This window comes from Alosa sapidissima, chromosome 12 (genome assembly GCF_018492685.1).
Source record: "Alosa sapidissima isolate fAloSap1 chromosome 12, fAloSap1.pri, whole genome shotgun sequence".
NCBI classification, from domain to species: domain Eukaryota; kingdom Metazoa; phylum Chordata; class Actinopteri; order Clupeiformes; family Clupeidae; genus Alosa; species Alosa sapidissima.
In genome coordinates, this window is record NC_055968.1 from 30,975,300 (window position 1) to 31,001,205 (window position 25,906).

At 45.3% G+C, this 25,906-nt stretch overlaps 1 protein-coding gene across 1 annotated transcript in view; it reads right to left on the reverse strand.

Annotated features, from left to right (window-relative positions):
- ptprfa (protein tyrosine phosphatase receptor type Fa) overlaps positions 1 to 25,906 on the reverse strand; it is a 170,691-nt gene that overhangs the window by 128,683 nt on the left and 16,102 nt on the right. The window contains exon 2 of the mRNA XM_042057436.1: positions 19,186 to 19,377. Coding sequence (XP_041913370.1) covers positions 19,186 to 19,297 — 112 coding nt within the window. The 5' untranslated portion in view covers positions 19,298 to 19,377. The remainder of the gene's footprint in view (positions 1 to 19,185; positions 19,378 to 25,906) is intronic.

Consider the following 25,906-nt stretch of genomic DNA (forward strand, 5'->3'; position numbering starts at 1 on the left):
TCAGCACTCTCCATGAGCGAGACAGCTGCAGAAAGTCGGGAGATAATCGGGATCAGAGGACGATTAGGGGATTTATGCATATCAAGCACAACAACAAAACAAGTGCCGCTGTGTAGAACATGAATCGCAGGCAGTTAGAGATCCAGCCTTCTCCACAGTCGGATGACAAACATCATAAGGAATCTGGGCTGAGGTGCATCACAGCGTCATCAGTAACACTGCAAGTCAGCAAACACTGTCTTCAATGTATATTTATTCGGCAGGAAACCAACATGAAGCTTGTAAACATTAAACAAACTTTTTTCATTCAACTGTCACTCTACTGTCATTCAACTGTCAACTTCAAACCAATCCTGGTAACATCCCTCAGACCTTAACTACATATTTTAGGTCTATGTGTTCCACATCGAGAGTCAACAGAAGGTTTGGTGATTGCTTACAACAACATCAAGGATGGTTAAGAGTGACGCAAGCGGTCAACGCCATATTCAGGTCTAAGGGCCCACGGGGGCCCAGGTTCAAATGCAACTCATGGTCATCCCCAATCCAACCCCATCCCTCTCTCTCCGACTTGCTTTCTGCCACTCTTCTCTGCCACTCTTCTCTGTCCTATCTGAATAATGGCAGAGTACGCTTTACTTGACAGTATCGACATAAGAGTGACATGACACCGTCATGACACATGAACCCTAACCCTAATCCTAATCATAACCTTTGACTTTAACCCTAATCCTAACCCTAACCCTAACTCTAACACTAAACATAACCCTAAACATAACCCTAATCCTACCCCTAACTTGTTATGACAAAAAACCGAATGACACTTAATAACTGAAAGCTTAAAACAGAAGCGTGATGTCATAAACCTTTATGACTTGTTTATGACACGTTCATGACCAGTGTTGCTACAGTTACCTTGAAAAAGTAATCTGATTACTGATTACTCCTTTAAAAAGTAACTTAGTTACTTTACTGATTACTTGATTTTAAAAGTAACTAAGTTAGATTACAAGTTACTTTATTAGTTACTTTCAGCAGCTGCCGACAACACCCCCAACGCCTCAACATAAAAATGATAACCGGTTTTGCCAATACTCACTATACTGGAAGTGCATTTTAACAGCAATGTATAGCAGACATCCCAACCTAACCTACTTAGATACTGAAATTCAGATGTTTGTTCAATAATGTTTTTTTCATGTAGCCTTGGCAACTAGCCATCTTGTATAGGCCTGAGTAATATGCAAATGAAATTACACTTGTTAAACTCACCTCAACAAGTCTTTTGCAAATCATTTAACCCGCCGTGAGCAATGCTAAAGTCGCTGTTACAAACAGTGCAGTGTGCAAGATTATCATTATGTTTTAATCTTTTGAGACAATTGGGTACACTTTTGTGTAGTCTGATGTGAAATGGGTCTTAAATCTTCCTTTTTGAGGGGCACTGACGCTGCCATGACGCTTCTGTTCCTAGATACACTGACTGAACTGATTAATTATGTTTGGGAGAAAAGAGATACAAGCACACTTACACTGAAAACTGATTGGTTGATTTAGCAAAACAGACCAGGATGCTCTCTGTCTTGGATGCGCTTCAGGTACAAACGCACCACTCCTCTCTCTCTCCCTCTCCGTTGTGTGCGCATTGAGCTCATACACGCGATTTGAAGCAAAGATTCTAGAATCTTTGATTTGAAGTCCGGTCTGGTTTGCGTGCTCTTGTTCGCTCTAGGTTCCGGGAAATTTTATGTAATTTGCGTCAGAAAGCCGCTATCAATATGTGGGAGACTCCCAAAACTTCGGGAGACTTGGGATGTCTAGCTAGACAGCACTTTGTTGCTAGCACAGAATGTACCATGTACCTTAATGTTGTCATGTTTAGCTGACACAAACTCAAAGTAATGATTGATGAAATGTGCATCTCTCTCTCTCCCTCCATTGTTGTTTACGTTTGTGTCGCTGCACGTGAATTGTCCTCATGCTGAAAACGTGAGCATAGCCTACATGACATTAATCCCCAAGACAAGAAGAAAGCAAAGAATATATCTTTTTATTAAGGAAAATGACAAAAATAGTAACGCACAGTAACTTAGATAAGTAACTTTAATCTGATTACTGGTTTGTAAATAGTAGCGCGTTAGATTACTCGATACTGAAAAAAGTGGTCAAAATAGACGAACGCGTTACTGGCATCACTGTTCATGACAGTGTAATGCCATTCTTATGTCGATATTGTCAAGTAAAGTGTAACCATATATACTTTCATAACCATATATATATTCAAAATAAAATAACAGTTGTACCTTCTCTGGGTGCCATTATTTATCTCTGTCTATCTGCTGGGTGGCCTATATCTCCCCAAACACCAGAGGCTCTGAGGATCCTATCTGAGTTTCTGAGGCGAGTGTGACGGCAGTTTAATAAACTCTGGAAGGTTCCAAATCCGTCCTCAATAGACATCAAAAGACACTGGATCCTCTTCAAGCAGAGCCACTGCACTGTGTGGCTAGTGAGAAGAGATACTCTTTCACAGCTTTGGCATCTCTCTTTATCTCACACACACACACACACACACACACACAGAGAGACATTGTTCTTACTCCTCCTCCACCTCAGTATACAGTGGCAGTGATGATGTGGTTCTGTGAGGGGTCTTGCACGCACACGCACACAGGTGCACACACACACACACACACACACACACCAAAATCCCCCTCAGGAACTCGTCTACACCACAACCAAGCTTTGTTTGTCATTGGCACTGGCCAGAGTGGCGCTTTCTCTCAGCCGGGGCTTATGCTTTACCTAATAAACTATCTGCCGAGTGTGTTTTCTCAATACTGGAAGCCTCAGCAGCATTACAGATGCAGAGAGAGGCAACCTGAAGAGACTGGCTGGAGGATGAGGAGGATTGAGGGCTAAGATGAAGGGCTGGGCTGGACTGGGCTGGCCTGGGCTGGGTTATACTGTGGGTCTATGTGTGGTCTCAGTGGTTAGGTACCATATGTGAAGCTACTGACGAAAGGCCTCAAGCAGCATCACAGATGTGGTGAGAAGTGAGCTGAGGGCTGAGGTCTGAGAGGAGGGTGGGTTGACCTGATCTGAAGCAGACACACACAGATCATATGTTACATTACTATTGGATAATCCTGCATAAGCACATTGATCGAGAGGAAACACTGCATAAATTGCAGTAAATACAGGGCTCCAGAGTGCGACCAAAATTGTTAAGGGTGCAACTAAAATTTTTCCTGGGTCACACTGGTGCACCTAATGTCATAAGGTTGAGCGCCTAGACTTTCCTCGCATCTGCTGTCTCTCCACGAACTAAACGTTTGTTCTCCTTTGACTAGTGGTGTACCAATACTGCAAAGGTATCGCAATACCCTGAAATTAGAAACAATACCTAATTGTATTATATCGATATAGCCTACTTTTTAGAATGACAGTCGTGCGCTTCCCGTAGCCTATCTATGCAGCTGTCGTGATCCGAGCGAGTAGCGATGTTGATTTGCTGACTTGCACCTCTCAGGTTTGTGTTGAATTTTCATTTAGGCCTACTGTCAGAGTTTTCCGAAATATGCTACACAACCTATTGGCAAACTTTTACATCTTGAGAGAGTTCCTTCTAGGTAACTGTTAGCTCACGCGTCATGTCATCATTAATGTAGTGATGATTTCAACAAAATCATAGATATTAACATTGCAAGACACTTATCTCTTTTATGATACCATAAATATTTTCTTTGACTTGTTAGTTTTTTGAACAATTATTTTATCAAATGACATAGAAAACATAATGAATTGCATCCATATATCCTTGGACAATGTGCGACTATTTTCCTCTAGCCTAAAACCATGAGAATGAAAGCTAATTACTTTGATGTTCTTTTTAAAGTGACAGGCACTCAATTAGACCTACACACCACCACTTTAATAACATTGAAGACAACTGTAATAGTTTTAAAAAAAATCAATATGAAGTATTCAAATTACTAAATATTTTTAGCTTTTAGTAATTATGCAGATCATACAATACTATACATTATTAACAAAATATATAACGTTTATGAATTCCAAAATATGAAATAGAAACATATGACAAGCCATCATTTTCCATGTGTGTGTGGAGGGTCGAGCAGAGACTAGGATCGCCACTGATGTGAATGATCACAGTATTCAATATTACTGATGTCGTCAAAGTGGTGGAGGCTCCAAATCAAATGAATACTGTCATTCCTGGTCCATGCTCTGACAACAGCTCAGACACGGAATGTATATGGAGAGCAATAAAAAGGGGACCTTGAAATTGTGACGTTAAAGGTGCCGCGAGGAAACATTTGGGTAGTACCCCTAGCACAGCCATAATCTTAAGCGGTTTTGATGGTGCGGGACAGTGAGATTGAAAGGGAGAGAGGGGTAGAGAGAGACTGAGGGCTGGAGAAAGAGATAGAGAAAGAAAGGCACATACAGAGAGGGAGAGAGAGAGAGAAGGAGGACGAAAGAGAGGACGAGAGCAAGAGACAACAAGCGAGTGAATGAGCAATCGTGAGAGACAGCTGCAGAGACCCTGATGGAGGAGAAAAAGAGGGGAAAGAGAGAAAGGAAGAGAGAGGGAGACAGAGAGAGAGAGTGAGAGAGAGAGGGAGAGAGAGAGCAAGAGGACTGGTGCAGGAGCCAGAGGAAAGATGGAGAGAATGAGCAGCACAGCAGTCCTGCAAAGAGGAATGCAGCTGCGAGACCATCCAAACATCTGGAGCCATTAACTCCCACCTGCAGCTTCAACACTGGCCCTCTCAATCTTTCCCTCTCTTGCTCCCTCTCTTGCTCCCTCTCTTGCTCCCTCTCTCTCAGTTTCATTCACTCTCTCCATCTCTGTCATTTTCTCTTTTACTAGCTTTTCTCAATCTGAAAAGCAGATTTAGAGGGTGAAGGACAAAGAGTAAATCTTGAGAATTTGTTTAGCGGGAAACACTTTCCTTTTAAAGGAACCGTATGTAAGAAAAATATTTCAATTAATCATAAAATGGCCCTGATATGTCACTAGACATTAAGAAATCGTGTTTATTTCAAATACTTATATCACTGACAACAGTAGTTCGGCCAGGATATTGTCATTTAAAAAGTGAAGTTGCAGCCCTCAACTGGTGTTGATGTTGTGTTTTGTCATGTCATGTTGTGTTTTGGCCTGATGCGCCACCCTCCACCGATCTACTAATCACAAAGTCAGTAGTGTTTCGCCAGCCGGGTTGGCAACCTCGAGTCAGGGGGGAGGGGGAGGGGATACACCGCTCTTCAGTATTTTGAAAGTGATTGCAGTACCAGTTTTGGCCACAATCTTACATATGGTTCCTTTAAGAGTACAATGACTTAGGCTAATTGCATGTGCCTGACATCAATTAAGAGTTAGCCATGGTCATTTGTACTGCTTAGTGTTTGTTAACACTTTGCCAATGCTAACTAATTGCTTGTCTTTTTGTCAGGGATCCATTTAGCCTACCTACAATGCTGTTAAGATACTAGTCATAAATGTTAGGTATTACTTATCATGACATATTATTAGTTACTCATGTTAAGTACCATTTCCTATCCATAGTATTCAGTGCTTCTGTTTGAAAGGCCTGAAAGGTTACTGGGCCAAATATGAGTGTGTTCTTTGCTCAAGATACTTTGCTTTTGCATATACAGAGCTTAAAGCAATGAACATTTCTGTGCCTGAAGCAATCAGACATCTATGAGGACGTCATATATACTGTAGTCTAATTGCCTATTTTCATCTAAAAGGAGAATTCCGGTGTGATATTGACCTAAAGTGTGTTGAAACATGATACCGAGTGTATGTCTCATTGCTCACCTCGGCTTGTCCCCTGCACTATGTCCTTGTCCTCCTGAAATCTGGCGCTAGTTAGCCAATGCTACCAACAGTGTTTCGTTGCGGTGCCTCGGGCATCGGCCTAGCCATGCAAATAAATCACTGTTTTACACCACTTACGAGGCTCAAAGTAGCTCCATACTTCATTGGTAGACTTCCGAGGGTCTTGACATTTAAAACGAGACATGGAGAACTTTGAAAAAGCACTGGTAGTTTATTTACAAGACGATTTATACAGACAGTACCTTAAGGAATTTTACCGTTCGACGCCATCTTGAATTTAGTCACCTGTTCGAGCGACGAGTACGAACGAACAGGTATGATAAGGGATCAGATTCCAAAAATAATTCAGTGGAAATGCATGGATTCAGTTGCTTCCAGTAGCAGCAACTGGAATCCATGCATTTCCACTGAATTATTTAGGTCAAAATCACACCGTAATTATCCTTTAAACGTACCGACTCAATTCAGGCACAGTGCCTGAACACTTTAAGCCCTGTAAATATGTTTTGACAACAAGCTGATGCTTAATTGGTAAAAAGCAATAATGTTGTTCCAACACTTTCATCATTAAGCGTACGGCTACATAACAGCCTCTTAAAAGGCCCTTTGTTCCATATGACGGCTTAATAATGTGTTTTTAAGAAGTCAAATTCTCTGCCTAACCATCGCTCTTTCTCTCTCTCTTTATTATCTCCCTCTTTGACCCTCCCTCTCTCCTCCTCCCTAATTCCATTTCTCCCTTCCTGTCTTCCACTCTCTTCCTCCCTCTCCCTCTCTCTCTGTAGATGTGATTCTAAATTGTCTCTTGCCCTTTTACAGAACCAGGCAGTAGCCTCACCACCACCACCACCTGCCCTATCTCCCAGGCCCCACCACCACCCCCTGCCCCATCTCCCAGGCCCCAGTCCCTACATCAGGCTTAACTCCACCACCACTAGCAGCAGCAGCTGCGGCAGTACAGCAGCACTTCTTCAGCCTTGATAGGCCTGACAGGAACCAGGAGCCAAGCCCGCTGGCCCACTCCAGTCCATGGCTCCCTATTAAGAAGCAATCTGGGACAAGTGATCGATAATTGCGCTCAAGTCTAGCCCATTTGGGCTCATTAATAATGGATTGGCTACTTACGTTCATTTAGACTCTTAATATACATTTGTTGGACAGGATCGCTGGTGTTTGCAGGAGAGAATGTCTTTAATGTGCTTTACGCCATTAGCACATAGTGTGGCAACACTTAACTGAATGGACTTGGCAAGGCGATGTGAATTTCTTTTCTACAAGGGGAGTGCATATGGGATTTTCTCTCTAGACTGTTGTTGATGCAATGGCATTTGTTTTGAAAAGGTAAAGCTAGACTAATTTTCTACTGACGTAAAGAAACTCATTATGTACCAAACACTGAGAGTAATGTTTGCTTTTATCCTTGTCAAAAATTCCAATGGTGTCTTCCTACCGTGCATCCTTAATTAACCAACACTGAAAGACAGTAGTTTGTTTGCACAGAGCTAAGCCTTAATTCATTTGAGACTTTGGCTGTAAGGTACTGTAATTGTGTAGCACAGTGCGCCGAGATTGCTTGATCAAATACACAATGTCATACATGATATACCGTGTACAACTAGCAATATTGTTTCTGTAATCACAGTGATGCTGTGTAAAAGAAAACCCTACATCAACACACTTTATCTCCTTTAGCTTTGAGTAAGATTTGCATACTCAGAGGGAAAATGCATCTCGGTGGGTGGCACATATTTAATTGCGTTTTAGTCCGTTTCACGGCATATGGAAGAACATAAAACATTTTTCAACTCGGAGGCTCAGTTAATAAAACATCTGCTTCAGTATTCCTCTCGGTCGCCCCCCCCCCCCCCCCCCCCTGCCTTTTCTGCATTCTGTTCGAGCACACGCTGAATTTTCACGTGTCGTCATTCAGTGAAACTAACAACGTCCTTGTACTGTATCACTCCAATTCACTAGTGTGAGCTTATGCTAACACCACATTCATGACCATACAGTGGCTTTTACTGAGGAAAAACAGTGATTAATCAAAATACACTCAAACAATCAAAATACATATATATATATGATGGGAGACTAGTTCTCGGCTGTGAATATTTAACAGCAACATGAACAGACTGGTATGATGTTTTCCAATTTTATGTGCAAATTTGCTATGGCGAATGAAGCCTATAAATTGTACATCATACATCATGTTCACAGGCTTCGGCATATCCTTAACAGTCAAATCACTTCGCTCCACCGCATTTCACCTTATGTCCCTCAAAAGTCTGTGAATAATTGCTTGTATTAAAGGATATCGGTCACGATCACATATTTTCACAGGTCGTTTGGCAATATAGGTAACTGCATGGATACATTTGGACTCCGATATCACAGCTCTTCTTCCGACATAATTTACCTCTTAAAAATATGGCCATATAAGACCAGTGCATGGCATTTAATTCAGTTCGACCGCAACAGGAAAACGCAACGCAACAGGAAAGGACAGCTAGCGTGTTAAATCTATGGGTAAATGGTATTTACGGTCAGCACCAAGCTGAAGGGGTAGTTTTCCACAGCCATTACATGGTAAGAGCAAGGCAGTTCACTTCAAAACCTGGAAAACAGGCAGGCAGGGCAGGGCAGGGAGTGGGCAGCCATGGCAGATGCCGCTCTCAGTAAGGACTCTGCCAATTTCAGCGCCTCATCACTTTATGGTGGCTGAGGTGAAGCTAATAGAGGAGCCGCGCTAGCAGAGTAGTTAGCGCTGCATATGACACTGAGCACACGAGAAATGAGACACACACACACACACACACACACACACACGACTAAGAGCCTCCGGGCTCTACAGAGACGCAGCGAGCGAGCGACCTGCAGCTAGTACCTCAGAGACCCCTACAACACCACACCTGCCTTAATGATTTCACACCTTGGGCCTGAAGACGAGGATTAGCTAATCAGCTGAAGTCGCGTCACACGAGAGTCAGCTATAAACAAGCAGCTGCGGGTGTGGGAGTCACAGAGGCGCTACTGTAGACTGTCGCCACTTTCTTGGCGATATGTAACAAGGGCAGAGCCCAGAGATGAGTCACAGGCCCTGAGTATACTTTCAAGGTTACACAGCAGAAAAGAATAGACTGGGGGGGGGGGGGTCCTCTATTCTATGTCCGCAATCACATGACCAGCCGCTCCCATTCGCTGGCTGACAGCAGACATTCACTCGGTGACTAGCCCTGAATTATTCACGAGAGGAAAAAGTCAGAGATAAACCTCAAGTAAAATTGCCTCCCCTTTACTTCCCATTGTGAAGTGCATTAAAGTAATGGTCCTCTCCAAACGGGAGGGAGAATAGGGAGGATTGGGCGCACATTATCACCAGGGTTCCCTATTACTGGAGACATTCACTGCCACACACGCCACACACACACACGCCACACACACACACCACACACACATACACACACACACAAACACTATACAGCAATATCCACACACACACACACACACACACACCACACACACAAACACTATACAGCAATATCCACACACACACACACACACACACACACACACACACACACACACACACCTATACAGAAATATCCACACACACACACACCTATACAGAAATATCCACACACACACACACACACACACAAACACTATACAGCAATATCCACACACACACACAAACACTATACAGCAATATCCACACACACACACACACACACACACACACACACACACACACACACACACACACACACACACACACACACACACACACACACACCTATACAGAAATATCCACACACACACACACCTATACAGAAATATCCACACACACACACACACACACCACACACACATACACACACACAAACACTATACAGCAATATCCACACACACACACACCACACACACACATACACACACAAACACTATACAGCAATATCCACACACACACACACACACACACACACACACACCTATACAGAAATATCCACACACACACACACAAACACACCTTTACAGAAATATCCACACACACACACACACCTTTACAGACATATCCACACACACACACACACACACAGACAGACACACACCAGTAGATGCTACATAATCTTAACCGCGTTGCCAGTGGTCAATCCATTTTCGCTGTGGAGGTGCTTGCGGTTCACTGACGTGACTGTTCGGTAAACGGGGCTTGGCAACGCTTGAGCAAGCAGAAAACCCCTGGCTGCCGACTGGAGGCGAAGGGTTATTACGCCAAAGAATACATGTGGCGTTTAATGTGAAAGTGACTGCTGCACTCTCGGGTTTTGCGTTGCATGATGATAAATCCACCCATTGTTTTCCAGTGCGTGAAATCATCTGTGGTTTCTGTTTTTTTTTTTCCGAGCTAATTGCGTCGACAAAAAAACAACAGGAACTGGTGGTGTTTTAGAACAATAAAAACTAGATTTTGGTTCATGGTTTCTAAAAAACTGTTCCGATGCTTAGAGGGGTAAAGGCAGAAGGTGGCAGGCACACCTACAGGTCTGTTTATCCACGTTCACCAAATGAGCTGGAAGGTGAGGATTTTGTCCTGTGCCTTTAAAGAAATGTGCAGTGAAGCTCAACGCAGGAGTGAAAGGCGCAGATACAATTGAAAAGAGCGGATGTGGCTCTGACAAAGACTGACAAAAAAGGCAAAGGCTGCTGGCGCACGCACACACACACACACACACACACACACACACCCACACACACACACACCCACACACCCATCCACACATACACACATACACACATACACACATACACACTACACAATACAAGTGGATTTCTAAATGTGTAGCATCTGGAGACTAGAGCGCTTCTGCTGCCGTTGCTGTTGCCGTGGCGTTACGTAAGAGTCTGGAGTGAACACGCCGGGGGAAGCAAAGGAGCTAAAGGAGCTGCCACGTCGCTCGGTACAAACTGATTGACAAGCCGCGGGGGCCACACGAGCCTATAACTCACCTGCCGGAGCGCATTACACCTGAGCACACCAGAGTAGGGGCCTCAGCAGATAGGAAGGGGTGGGTGTGGGGGTTGACTGGGAGTGTGTCGAAAGCACCAATGATCCCCTACTTGGAGGGAGGGGGGGGGGTTTCCATGGACACTTAGCTATAGGGGTGGACGATCCATAGCTACTGCCTTTGCTAGCCTCGCTAAAACAAATTTACCCAAGGACTCTGCATTGAGAATGCAAATGCCAAAGTCGGCAGAAAAACGAGAGTCTCCATTATCACTTTTTCCCGTCTTTGACCTTCGGGGGGTGAAGAAAGCGATTCCCCCACACCCTCCCATCCCGTCGTTTCCCATCCCGTCCTCCTTAAAACTCCTGCAAATCAGCCCTTCTGTGATCCCATCAAGCATGAAAACATTCCCCCTCCTCTGGTCTGGGGCTTTTAAACCTTTCTCCTCTCTCAGGAAAGTGCTGTGTGGACGAAACCAGCGCGGCGGCCACAGCGGGGCCTTACCGAACGCCAGCGCGGCATCAAATGGCTTCTGACTTGACAAGGAAGTCCATTAACGGCTTGGCCTGGCAAACTGGCATACAGTACAAATGGATCATACTACACACACACACACACACACACAAGCACACACACGCACACACACACACACACACTGCAACAAGTTGATGCCTTGTAAATCACATGTGTGTGTGAACTATATAGACAAAACAGACCCTAGCAGGGTGTAATGTGCACTATTTAAACTGGCCCATTTCCTTTGAGAAACTGGAGAGCGGGCGGCATTCATCACTGTGAGGCAGGCCCTCTCCAGCACATCCTCCTCATGCACAAGGTGGTATTTTTATACACAGCGCACCGTTGGCCACTCCACACATGAAAGTGAAATCAGCATTCACAGAAGGTGTTTGTTCGCTTCCTGCAGGCTTGCCAGCGCAGATACACACTCTGACACAGACAGACAAGACACACACACACACACACACACACACACACTTCTGCTGTTACAAGATGTTCTGAGCTGCGGCAGTGTCCCCTGAGAGCTTGGTGAAATAGGCTTCTCCAGTAGTGCTGGACAACACCTGAAACCCGTTCCGATACCCTTCACTTTACAACCTGCCGTGGCTGTGCTCTCATTGTCATTCTGCACGCTACACTTGTCCTACAGGCTCCTTTTTTTCTCATTTGAGGCTCAAATAACCAGGATTTAATGGCGTCTAGGCAGACAGCCAGATAGTCAAATGTTGTGCGATTCAGGAGGGTGGGGTGTGTGTGTGTGTGTGGGTGGGTGGGTGGGGGGGGGGGGGGGGGGAGCTGCGTTTCAAAGGCAATTCACAATGACAAATGACAAAAGTTTCAAACAAAGTGTGCGGTGGATTGAAAAGTGCTCATTAGGAGGAGAGCGCGTCTCAGCCGCCGTCATGCAAATCCGCGCCTGATCAGTCAAAGTGACACGTAAACAACAAACGTGCTCAGAGTATCTCACGGAACCACAGGTGAGATCCCCCTTCAGGAGCTCGCTAAAAGGCACATGAAAGGCGCGATTTTCCCCTCTCTTCTCTAAACATGACACTGAGGAAGGAGGGAGGGAGAGAGAGAGAGATAAAGAGAGAGAGAGAAAAGAAGAAGAAGAAAAAAATTAGGCTAATCCTTTAACGCGACTCATTCACTAAGCTCAAAGATCCACAAATGCAGTAATGCATTAGGCATTAGCAGGTCGCAAAGGGGGCCACATCACTCTCTTTGTCAAAATTAGCCGAATCAGAATATGACACTCCATGCACGGCAGCCAACATGTCCACTCCACTATGACAGAAATCCATTTGCACACTGCAGAAACTAAATGTGCTGTGAAGCTCATAACATCTGAGACACATCCGACAATTGCTCTGATTTCTATCTGGATGTGTGTCTGTGTTTGACAAGATAGGCTTCTAAATGGCAAATAACTAATTTGGTTCTGTAAAGGTTAGCGGTTCTGGACCTTCACTGGCACGCACTGCATCAATTCTCTTTCAAAAGTGGTTCTGATATGCTCTTTCTCGCTCTCTCTCATGACAACTAAACCTGTCAACAATAATTACAGGATGAGCATTCAAATGCTAACCGGGGCCTCTGCTCTCTGCCTCTTTAGCACAGCATCCTGCTGCATGCTGGGGAGAAAGACAAAGCAAATACTGAGGGCTCATAGGGGGTTATTTAAAAAGCCCTCATATATGTTTGTATGTGGATATCTGGATATTCTTGGGATATGTCAATGTTACACAAAAGGAAAATAGAGGGAGGGAGGGAGAGAGAGAGAGAGAGAGAGAGAAATGAGTAAAGTGGTAGACAGGATGAAACGAGAGAGAGATAGATAAATGTAGAGAGCGGTCTTCCTCGCAGTTTTGGAACAGGCGATCGTGTGCAAGGTGAGAGAGAGAAAGAAAATGGGGGAAAAAACCCTGGCTCATTTAGTTTCACTGCACAAACCTCAGGCTTCTAATACTTTAAAACCCGCCAGCTCCCAGAGTGTTGCTCACTGAAGTGGCTGACAGCACGCAGAAGGCATAAATTGTCAAGCACGTTTTCTATTCCTCCGGCTCAACAAGCCTATGTGGCTCCCAGCAAGCCTGGATGGGGGTGTGGGGGGCAGTTGCTGGTGGGAGGGGGGGGGGGGGGGGGGGGGGTAGGCAGAGGGGTTGGGGAAAGTGGTGGTGAGAGGCCACATGACCAGAAGATGAGAAGATGTTTGCGGAAAGAGATACGCGTGCCCAGAGGTTGGGGTCGGAGGGGGTCTCGGAGGGAGTGTGTGTATGTCTGTGTATGTGTGTGTTTCTTTCTGTGTGTGTACAGTAGGGGGGCATACCAAAAGCCTCAGAGTGGCTCCTAGTAGTGGGGCCAGGGCAACTCTTGGCTCATCTCCGGCATCATCACACATACACACACACACACACACACACACAATGGATGGTTCTAAGGATTATCTGCCTGTTATGTGTGCCAATTAAGCCAGTAACTCTAGCCATGGTGGATGAGGCGTCACTGATCTGACGCTAAGATGCAAGGTGTATGTGTGTGTGTGTGTTCATGGTGGTGGTGTTCAATCAGAGGTGGAATGTTAACCCTGCGAGACTGAGCAACTGTTGAGCGAATTTGTTATTTTAATCTCCACAGCGCAGCATAGTGGGAAGAAGACAATCTAATGAAATCCGTAACGTCAAATGATGCATTTCCCTCAGCCTAATGGGGATGCTATGCAAATTGACCACAAATGCAAACTGGCTGGGAGCTGACGCAAACAAGCTTGCACGGGATGTTCCTTGGGCATTTCCATGGTGGCATCGAGTGCTATTGAGTACCAAGATGTGGCATTACAAGCATAACAAGGAAAAGCCGCCCTCTACGTTACCTGCAGCTGGCTCAGTCGCTGTAGATACAGTTGCATTTCATTAAGAGAATCAATTTTCATCTACGTCAATTAGGCTGGGCGTCAATACACCGTAGACACCTAAACACAATCCAATATCCAGCCCCTCTGGGTGCAGAATTGCTTTACCATACTCACAAAAGCCACACATCCACTAGTCTACATTTCTAGCCTTTCAGCAACTTTAATTGCCTTGGTATTACTTATCAAAAGAAATTTGTTGTAATCACAAACCAATGCAAAAAAAGAACTGAGCACAAAAAAGGAAAAAAAAGTATTTCCATTCAAAATGAAAAGAAAAGAACTGGAATTAAGCAGGATGGGGCTCAAGCATTGACACAGGGAATCTCTCCTACACCCCGCCTCCTCCCGCACCCACACTTTCCCCCCTTTTCTCCCTTAAATCAAACACAGTGACAGGGCTTTGGCATGACCTTGTCCACAGATGGCCAGTCCTCCTGGGTACCGCAGTACTTAACTGGGTCAGGACCGAGCCTGGTGGGCCTCTGCAGCTCCCTCCCTGGGTCCCAGCAGACCAGCGCCAGAACGGGTGTCTGCCGGCTGCCTGACCATCACCCCCTTGTCTACAGCTCTCTCTCTCTCTCTCGGCTTCCACCACTCATAGTAATGCAGAGTGGATTCAGACAGATGTTTTTGGGGGGTGCACACTCACACGCTCCTAAATTTTATATATATATATATATATATATATATATATATATATATATATATATCTATATATATATATATATATATATATATATATTCACAGTGGGCTCTCCCCGACTCGGCTGTAGATGAGGCGCTCGAATCTCCCCAAAGCCCTTTACTGTGGAGTGGAGAAGTACCAGGAAGCAGCAGGCTTAATCTTACATTAGCCAGTGCCAATCCTCTCTCCCTACGTCCACTGCACGGGCCGGGCGGGGAGCGGCAGGGCGGGCGGGGAGCGGCAGAGAGGGGAGTCGGGGAACGGGAAGAAGGGACGAACGCAACAAAAAGTATCAATCAGCGTGCGGTGAAGTATAAACCCAAGCAGTCTGTGGAAGGTCTGCATGCTAAAGCACTACCAGCGGTCATATTTGCTCTTATAAATAATACATTGTTCTTTCCCATTCTGTTTGCAGCCCCTGAAATTGCCTCCTACACAAGGCTGCGAGAAGAAGTACCACACGGACTTGAAAGGCAAGGAGTGGAGAAACAAAGGCGGGTGAGCGGGAGGGGAAAGGAAAAAAAAAAAAAGATTCTATTTTGCAGATCATCATGAGAACGCGAGCCAGGGGACTTGTGAGCACAAAGGCTTCACACAATTTGTCTGCGCCGTGACGCGGAAGAGCTCAAGCAGCTGGTGAGCACAGAAAATGTGTGTGTGTGTGTGTGTGTGTGTGGGGAGGGGCTGGCACTGGGTTTGGGCGCAACCGGGGGTGAGAGAGGCTGGGAAAAGAGAAGAGGGGTGGGAATCCACACTTTTGGGGACCAGAGAGCAGAGAGAGACTGTCTGGGATAGTCTCTGGTATTACAAGCAACAGTCATTTCAAAAGAAAACAAAACTTGTTTCAGCGGTTGACACTGTGGGGGGAAAAAAAAGAACATTATCCCCACATCCTGACCCAGGGCATGGTGAGAGGGGCAGAGGCTTTCACAATACTGTCTCCGTCTCTCAGTTTTATAGGCCTTAGAAACCTGTAGAAGCCCGGTCGGCTGCATGCTGTTTAATAGCTAAGCTGGCTGGCAGGCTGTTCATGGGTAAGTTAATAATAAATCACTGGATGGCCGCACACGGGTTAGAGAGTAGGTGTTGGTGTTCTGGTGGTGCGTTACGACTCAATGGGAGAGCGAGAGAGAGAACTCAAAGTCAAGTCTTTTTTTTTTCGTCAATGATTTTGGACTGCACCAAAGATTTCTTGGCAGGAACCTGCACTAGCCAGATGGCCCGTGGCTGCTAACTTCCAACACTGAAAATCTGTGCAGTTACATAGAGAAGAGGAAAACTACACTATTGCTGATACTATTGAATAAACATGTCTAGTGCTACGATAGCTACAACTAACATTACTAGTATTACCACATTTAATTAAACTCAACTACCACTACTATAAACTAGTGGTAAAACTACTGCACAAATATTTACAAAATTACTACTGTCTTGCACCACCAACAAAAAAATCTTCCACTCATACTACTAATAGTAACCACAACAACAATAACAACCTATCGTCTTGTGTACCTTGGCTGTTAATGTACTTCGTTCCACTGGATTAGTAACTTTATCCTCTGGCCATTACTGCGTAGAAGAATGTGTCAACCAATTTTCAAATCAAATCAACAGTGTAAGTGTAACCGGAAATTCTGAGTAGATTTCCTGCTGAAGGAATTACAGGAAGAGTATCATCATTCAGGGAACAGCATACATTCAAAGCACATCCCTCAACTCCAAAGCTGGAATACCTCAAAAAAACTGCACCAAAACCTACTGTATGGGTTAAAGCTTAAGATAGGCTTAGCATTTCCCTTAACAATGACATTTCCGAAAATTACACTGCTGAAGCACTTGCACTCCACAAATGGCGTCAGTCCCACTAGATCCCCTGTCTGTGGACATACGGCGGACAATTAAAAGTGATATGCTTTACTGCCACCATAAAGCTGTGTTTTGGTAATAAGTTACTTGGTATTCGGGAGCATTATCCTCTATGGGGTTCAAGAGCCGCAGGTTCAATGAAAAAAGACCCAAGCTAATGTGACGGGAGCATTCTGCAAGCTTCTAGGGTGTAGGCAGGAATGAGCACAGTGCTGTTAAAAGGTACAAGAAAACAATTTCCTTAAGCTTTAGCTAGACTTTGCACAGCTCAAGTCTTCAATTGTGTTGACAACACATTTCTGACATCTGGAAATGCAATCGAGCAGTGATCCATCAGTCCAATAAGGAGCAGGTTTTTTGGGGGGTGTGGGGTGGGGCGGGCGGGTTGAGAAAATTCACTCAGCTTGACGCGCCACACTAACCTTCCAGCCAAGCACAAACATAAGCACAAGCCGAGCCCTGGCAGCACTGGCAGGAATTTCCATTTTCTGACTTATTAATTCTCTGCCATTATAAATCCGCCTAAATTTGACGTGAAGCATGTCATGTTCATTAGAGAGAGCTGCGCGTCCCCTTAGGACGACATTGAGTAATGAGTGCGTTGCTCGCAGCGCTTAATGTGGTCGGCATGGTAATGCCGAAAACAACACACAATTGATTACAGTTACTCTGCCGTGCATCTACTTCATGCCGGCTTTTCTGATTTTCGGAAAAAGTCATTTCCCCCTTAATAGCCACACGCTAGCTAATGCCAGCCACCTCTCAGCCTTCATTCCACCTCCCTCCTCCAGACAACAAAACAAGTTTAGCCATAAATAGCGAGGGCTGAAAACACGGCTGTGCACAAAGGTACAACGGCGTGAGAGCTCTACACACTTGCATTGTTTGTTTTCTCAACAGTTGGAAGACTTGCATTCCTCTACAGCTTCCCCCAAGGCTTTCTGGCGGGCGGCTATAAAAGGGTAAGGTCCAACACATTGCAACTTGCCTTGCTGTCTCCCTCCCAATCTCTCTTGGCTACTACCACTGCCTTGAGACTTTGTATTGCAGAGCATTCCTTTCTCACTTTCCTCTGAGAAGGAGTAGGCATGCTTTTGCCATCTTCAAGCACAAACTACAAATTGAAACATAAAATGACCATTCTTTCGTCCTTATTTTCTTACATGTTGGAGCGGACTGTGTTTAAAGTTGCCCTAGAGGGTATTCAGGGAAGCCGTGTTGGCGTGTCCTCCTGCTGGCCAGAGGCTTTTGCATGAGGGTTGTAAAGACAATCTTAAGAGTGCAGGGCCCATTGTATTACCTGAATAGGACCCTTTTAAAATGGAGGAGGACCATAAAACTTGCATGGTGAAAAAAAAAAAAAAAAAAACGCTCTCTCCAACGAAAGGCCTCGCGGAACAACAACAAAACAGATTGACACCGAGGGAAGTTAAAACACTCCCCGAGTACCAGAACATTCTTTAAAATCTTGTCGCTGAAAAAACACAAGACAGTCTGCTGAACTCCACTTGCACCATGCTGATATAGTCTACAGAGACTACAGACAGGTATGCTAATAGGATTACCTAGTTTCATTTTTAATGGGTTTGAGGGGGGGGGGGGGGGGGGGGGGGGTACCCAAATATGCTCTCCTATGTTGAACAAACCTTTTAAACTGATTTGTTGCTATTATGGAAGTAAACTCTACCAGTGAAATTTAAATAGCTATAAGCCCCCGTTTATTACCACTGCATGTGAACCGCAACATCTGCACTAATCCACAATGCAAATACTTCAGTACAATAACTTATAATGATGGTTAAATTATTTATATGTAAATCTTAACCAACACCATCATACCACACCATGTGTTTGCGCATGCGTGCCTGCTTACTTGTGTGAGTGAGTGAGAGAGAGAGAGAGAAAAAGAGAGAGAAGGAAAGAAAGAAAGAAAGAAATAAAGCTCAATTGAATTGAATTGAATTGAGAGAAAGGGAGAGAGAGAGAGAGAGAGAGAGAGAGAATGGAATCATGACTCATGTGCCTTGAAGTGATTTTGTCAAACTGTCAGCAGACTGTCAATGTCTCTCACTGTCTTTTTTGCCAGAAAGTACACTCACTACACCTGACTCAAACCTGGCTATCTATACTGAGAACCTCCCACCGCAAACAACACCCCGCCATTAGATAATAAGGATCTATTTCAACCACAGCTAAACTCAGTGAATGGCACGTTTTTCTTTCAGTGTCAGGCCTTTTCTCTAGCTGTTGCTTTTCACGGTAGAGGTCAGTGATGGGAGATGATCTCAAGGCCATTGTAGCCATTAACGTTACTCACTGTCTGCGTGGGCAGGTCCCGTCGCCCAACCGAGCAACAGCAGCAGCAGCAGCGGGAGCAGCAAGGTGGGCCTCCTGGCCAGGGGAGCAGGCTGTCTGTGGCGCGGAACCATGGTGTGTGGTTGGCACTCGCTCTGTGGATCCCAAAGCTCCTGCTCGATGCCTGTGAGCTCACGCAATCATAGGGTGATACCTAGAGAGAAAGGAGTGGGGAGACAATAAGCATGACTTTAAAAAGGACAACTTCTCCTTCATTCAAGAATGGGATTTTTTTGTATAATTTTCATAAACACCATTTGTTTTCGAAAATGGACAAAATGTCCTTAGCCTACTTTGTATTTGTTCAGCAGTAGACCGATGTTAAAATTGATTGTAAACGATAATGTAGCCTATTTAGCAGGGTAATGTTAGCAATGACATACTTAGATATCATTGCTAAGTTTACTGTATGCGTTTATATTATGCATGTTCAAATATGTTGGTAACATAACGCACATCCGTTAAAAAAAAACACAATACTAATGGCAAACGTGCATTTCTTAATCAAAGTAACCCTACACCAACTTATCAGTACACAGGCCACATATTAACGTTAACTTAGGCTAGTCATCCTGTCAGTAATAGCAGCATAGTAGGCTAATAAGCATACAATGAAATAAGATAATAATTAACTTAGGTTACTGAAAAGGGTGTCAGGAGGGTTTACTCAAATGTGAAGCTGGCCTAACGTTTGAAGAGACAAGACTATTATTTACCTCTGCCCCAGCTATCTTGCTAAAACCAAACCAGTAATGGTGAATTAAATTGAGCCCCGTCGAAATAACCTCTTCTGAAGAACAATTTCGCCGCTTTACCACAGAAGAAATCAACGTTTGGTGTCACACACTGTGACGCAGACGACAGAATTATGTTTTCTAGTCCTGGAACAGCTTTCTCACATCAGCACAACCTTCGTCCAAACTCTGCCTTCTCTGCATTCAACTGCATTTCACCGTGGGTGGCCGTTTGAATTTAGCGCGAGCAGATCCCTTGTCTATCAGGTCACACTTGAGAGACAGACAGAGACAGCCTAATGCCCAGTGTGTAGCCTGCAGGATTAGAATGCCATATTCCCACACCAATTATCTAAATGAGAAAAGTATACTGTAGTGTGTGCACTCACGTTTATTTGTTTTTGACAATGACATAGACTAATCTGAATCTCCTATATAAATTCTGCTTTTGGTTAGATTGACTCATATGACATCACTGATAGACCCCCCCCCCCCCCCCCCCCCCCCAAAAAAAAAGCACAATGATGTAATTTAATTCATTAAGTAAAGTGTTACTTTCAGATCAAAACAAAACAGTAAGAGAAGCAGAAATTGATCCCCTGAGGTTCTCACACTTGGTTACGTCAATAGAACCTTGAACTTTTACCCATAACCCCCAGTGCATCCAGACAACCAGTGAGACAAACCTGTTCCCCAGGGACCTGCTATAGTTAATATGCTAATAGCCAGTTAGGTAAAGGCCTCCCCAGAGACCACCCAGTCCCCTGACTGTCGTATCATTAAGACAGTCACAGAGGCACACTGCTGATGATTAAGATGACGCCTGTTCTTATTAACCAAGATTGCTCATTGCCTGAGAGCCTTACCAAAGTCTCTGTGTAATTAATCATGCCGTGTGCTATGGAGAAAGACATCTGTTTCCTGAGACACAGACACAGTTTGGGCTGAGAGGGAGCCTAGAGACAAACACACATGGATCCACACGAGCAGCTGCCAGTTCGCTCTCGCATTCACCACACACTCAGTGCTGCCTGCCGCACACCCAGGAGACGTAGGGCCTTTTCGCCTGCAGTGGAGTCACCACTCAGGGGAGAGACTACAACTCCCAGAAGGCCTTGTGCTAAAGTAACAAGCACCTTCCCGCCTGCGCAGCACGAGGGCCTGGCGGCGGGCAGGCGGGCGTAGCCAAATGTCAGGGCATTTTGTTGGCTCCTCAAATGGCCGCTCTCCAGAGACTGGGCTCGCTTGACTGCGGCTGGTAGAGGGAAATGACTCCTGCTTCAGCGCTCTCAATTCGTCCCAGGTTATTATGGAAAATCATGCACCTGGAACAGAGGGCCGCACCCGCCGCCTTCACTGATTCCTCATCAGGCCTGGCAGCACAAAGGCAAGGCTGGGCTGATCACAGCACAGACCCGGCAGCTCCCTGCTGCCTCAGTACACTCACAAATTACAGCAGACCGGGGCGATGTGGCACGGTACGGGCCACCACATGATTTCATTTTTATTATTATGTTTTTATTTTTTCATTTTCTTGTACTTGCTATTGGAGATTTTACCTCCATTTTCCCAGAAGCATAGGTGTGAGTTTTTCCATTTACATTCCTCATTTCTGTACGGTAATGGAGATGTTTACGGACACGTATCAACTCAAATGGAGAAAAAGGGTTTTGTTCCCCGTGTAGATAAGGTACACCAGTCAATACTTACAAAAAAAAATGTGTTCATGATTAAGCGAAAAGATCAGATCCTGCTCAGAAAGTGCTGAGAATTGAGTCTGCAGTACAACAACAATACAAAAACAATATAAAGAACACATCTTCCCTCTGTGTAAAACATATATACTCCTGAAGGAACAGAGTAGCATAAAGTCCCTGGGCGGGTAAGCTACTTCAGAGCTCAGAGAACAAATGGAAGTTTTAAAGTGGTGATGAGCACAGAAGGAATTGCTCCGGCGTGCTGTTCTCCCGCCGTAAGAAGATGAAGTGGAGCAGCGGAAAATGAAACAAAGAAGGCAGTTAAAAAAAAAATGTATCTGTGCATTTACAGCGTTGCTGTACATCCTCCCTAACGTCTCTTGACGGGAGGATGTACGCCGTGCCACAGAGGGAGACAACAGGAGACGCACGTGTAGCCTACAAGAAGAAAACACTCAGCAGAAGGCTTCAATTTGCTCCTCATCATCAGCTCACTCTCACTCTCTAGGCTTTGCCTGACTCATGCTACTGGCCTGTACTGTCCACTATTGATGGCACTATGAATGAAAATGCCTTTGTGTGAAATTCCTCTTTTTATAGTGCCATGCTTTCTTTGCGATAACTATGCGGTAAATTAGGTTTCATCACAATGCGGCGTCAACTAAGGCTATGAGCAGCAGCATACAGCAACCACGCGAACCCCATTGAACTGATGCCTGCTGTTACAGATCTGACAATGCGACTGTTGATGGAATAAACACAAGGTCACATGGTCTGTGCAACCTTTTCATATACCAGTCGGGTAGGATAAACACACTTTGTTCATACAGCACTCTAGACAATAATCCCAGACAGAAGTCTGTCAACAGGATGTTTGAGAGAATTAGAGGCTTTGAAGGAGATGATACACACACCCCCCCCACCACCCTGCCACAACTCCACTCCCTCACACACACCCACATATTGGGGCCAACACAAAAGCACACTCACTTTTCCACTACTTTCTAGATTTGATGTATAATCTTGCATAATCCTGTAATAGTGTGATTGCTACATGTCTGCCACCCTTGTTTTTTAGAGTGAAATGGAGGGGTGGGGTGGGGGTAGGCAGTGGTTGGGGTTAGAACAGGCCAGAGATGTCAACAATATGCCCACAAAAATGAACCATACTGACTCTGTCTGATGCAGTTCATTCTCTTAACACACTGGGAGCAGGACACTGGTTGAACCCCCATTGAATTTGAATTAATAATGCATCTCATTTTTTAATTTCATCAACACTCACCAGGTGTTGTCTCTTGTCATTTAATACCTGGCCACTGATAGCCTGAGACATATTCAATTAAGTAAATTAAATAATACATCAGATATGAGGGGATAGGGGAGCCTCAAAAGCACCTTTTATGAAAGTGACTATTCCATCCTGTCAATATTATTTAAAAGGCTATCATTATTATTCATTCTATTCAAATCCCTGAAACGGGGTTAATGTGGGTATCAGGAATTATTATCTTACATGGCTTAAGGCAAATTGAATGAAACATTTACCTGGAGTGGGGGGGGATCTCAGAGATAGTAAAAAAAAGGCCCACTCAAAGCTCTTTCAGCTCAAACCCCCCCCCCCCACTTTTTTTTTCCCTCAAATAGAGGCAAATAGATGACCTCTGAGGATGACCAAACTATGACATTCAGAGGCAAAAGGGAAGAATGGTCTGCTCAGAAAAGCTGACAAGAAAGATGATAAAATACATATATATAAAAGATCAACAGTTTCCATTCATAAGCCCACACTGAATAATGCATATTCGATCTCACTTTTATGGTGGCATTGCACATTCATTACCCTATGGTGGGTGACAGACATAAATTACAAATCCACACACACCATATGCCACCCTGACGGAGAGCTCATAGCTCTTGACTTCTGCTACCATTTTGACTTCGTGTGAAGTTAAACTCCGTCTAAGCACATCAACCACGCGTGCATCAACACCCGGGTGGCACCCTGGTCGTGCTGTGGGCCCATTAGCGCATAGATTCTCCATGGGAGAAGGGGGGGGTGGGGGGTGGTTGATGGGCAACTGGAGTGAGAGAGAGAGAGAGAGAGAGTGTCAGAGTCAAAGTCAAACGTGTTTACGGACAGCGACTCTTCTGCCGCCTGTGTTGTTGCCACTGCTGCTGCCGCCGGAGTGCTATCTTCTCCCAGCAGACGCGGCGCACAGAGGCAGATCGTCTCCTCCTGGAGGAGGTAACCTCCCAGGGCTCGCTCATGTAGTTATCTGCTCCCTCATCCCCAGCGTCCCTGGAGGAAGGAGATGCAGGACAAACCAGCTCACAGGGGGAGGGGAGATCTGTGTGTGTGTGTGTGTGTGTGTGTGTGTGTGTGTGTGTGTGTGTGTGTGTGTGTGTGTGTGTGTGTGCGGATGTGTAAATCTGTGTGTGCATGTTTTTGTGTAGGCGTTTCTGTGTGTGTAGGGGGTATTTGTGTATGACACAGGGGTGTGTGTGTATTTGTGTATGACACAGGGGTGTGTGTGTATGTGTGTGTGTGTGTCAAACAGCAGGGGGACAAGGATATGTGTGAGCCTATACACTTGTGTGTTTTTGTGTATGTACACGTGTGTGTGTGTGTGTGTGTGTGTGTGTGTGTGTTACGAGGGTGGGAGGTTAGGGAGGGAGAGGCTGTGCTATCATCGCATCCTTGGTCTGTTCCGCACCGCACGGCGCCCTACCACTAAATTCCATTAAGAAGAGCGCCACACATCAGACCAGGTGACAGCGGGACACTGCCGCGGCGACAGCTCGATGGGATCCCTGTCTGCTTTCATGGGCCTCGCCGTCCGCCGACACTATCTGCACATGTTGTGACACCGACATGCTAACAAACACTAATGTCAGCCACCTCAGCGATTTGGTGGGGGCCAGGCACGGGAGGCTGGCCAGGGCTTAGAGCTGACAAGCTGAAGCATCGACTCTGATTATCCCCCAGCCACTTCAAATAAGAAATGTCCACAGGCCAAGAAAGACAGAGGCGGGAAAATACAGTGAGGAAATGCCTTCATCAAATCAAGTCATATCTTGTGGGGACGCCATTGATGTAGGGTTGCTTTAGAGATTCCGTCTATAGAGAGGTCTGGTCAATGGGACTGAAGAGCATTACAAAGCCCCAAGGACAACGCACCTCATTATAAAACATGAGGACTTGGGGGGGGGGGGGGGGGGGTAGTTAGAGGGGGGATTATATGCCTATGGCAGCAGACATAGAGGTGAGAATCAGATGTTGACCTTGACGTGATTTAAGAGCCCCGGACCAAGCACAAGCCACATTCATCTTCAAAGGTTTAAAAGGAGCTTTTAACTCACTCTTTGGAACAAGGAAAGGAATCTCAGGCCAGATGATAAACCGAATATTTTGGACTCCCTTCTGCTCCTGTCTCGCTCCCTCACTCTTTTTAAACAAGAAGCCACTGTGGCTGATAGTGCTAGCTGGATTATATTGTACTGTATGTCCATGGGGAAGCGTTAGAGTAAGGCTCGCTTAAGCACTTCCAATACCGCAGTGGCTAATTACCCCAGTGGTAGCGATGAAAGTGGTGTGTGTGTGTGTGTATGTGTGTGTGTGTATATATGTATAATATGTGTGTGTGTGTGAGAATGAGAGTAGGGTGGTGGTGGTGGGCTTGATGATAGCAGCCCCAAGAGTTACCTAAAATATTACAGGCGCAAAGCAAGCGGCCCCACAGGACATGCTATCGCAACACGCGCCGCTGAACGGTCATAAAAGATTTATGAAATAACTTTGCCCCCAAGTGCAAAGTATCAGCACTGGAGTTAATGGTGCGATTATACTAATAAGGGCAAAAAGAGGAGAGAAAAGGAGAGAGCAAGGGGTTCGGGGGGGCACAACACGTGATGACCGAGGAGTACAGAGCAGAAAGAAAGGGGGGGGAAGTCAGAGAGAAAAAAGAGAGAAGTCACGAGGGGGATGTGGGGGTTGGGAGGTCGAGGGGGGGGGGGGGGGGGGGGGGGGCACAGCGGGACATCATTAAGACCCCACAGGTGATCCGCTCCACGCCATTGCCACTGATCCGGCTATCCACTTCCTCTATTGTCTGAGCTGTCACAGCTGGTTGCGTGACTGGTTTGATCTCTTCCTTTTCATGGAGTCCAGCTGGGCAGCACCACACTGGATCAATATCTCTCTTAACAATCCCTATGCACCCCCACCCCCCTCCTCAGACACAGGGGAGAG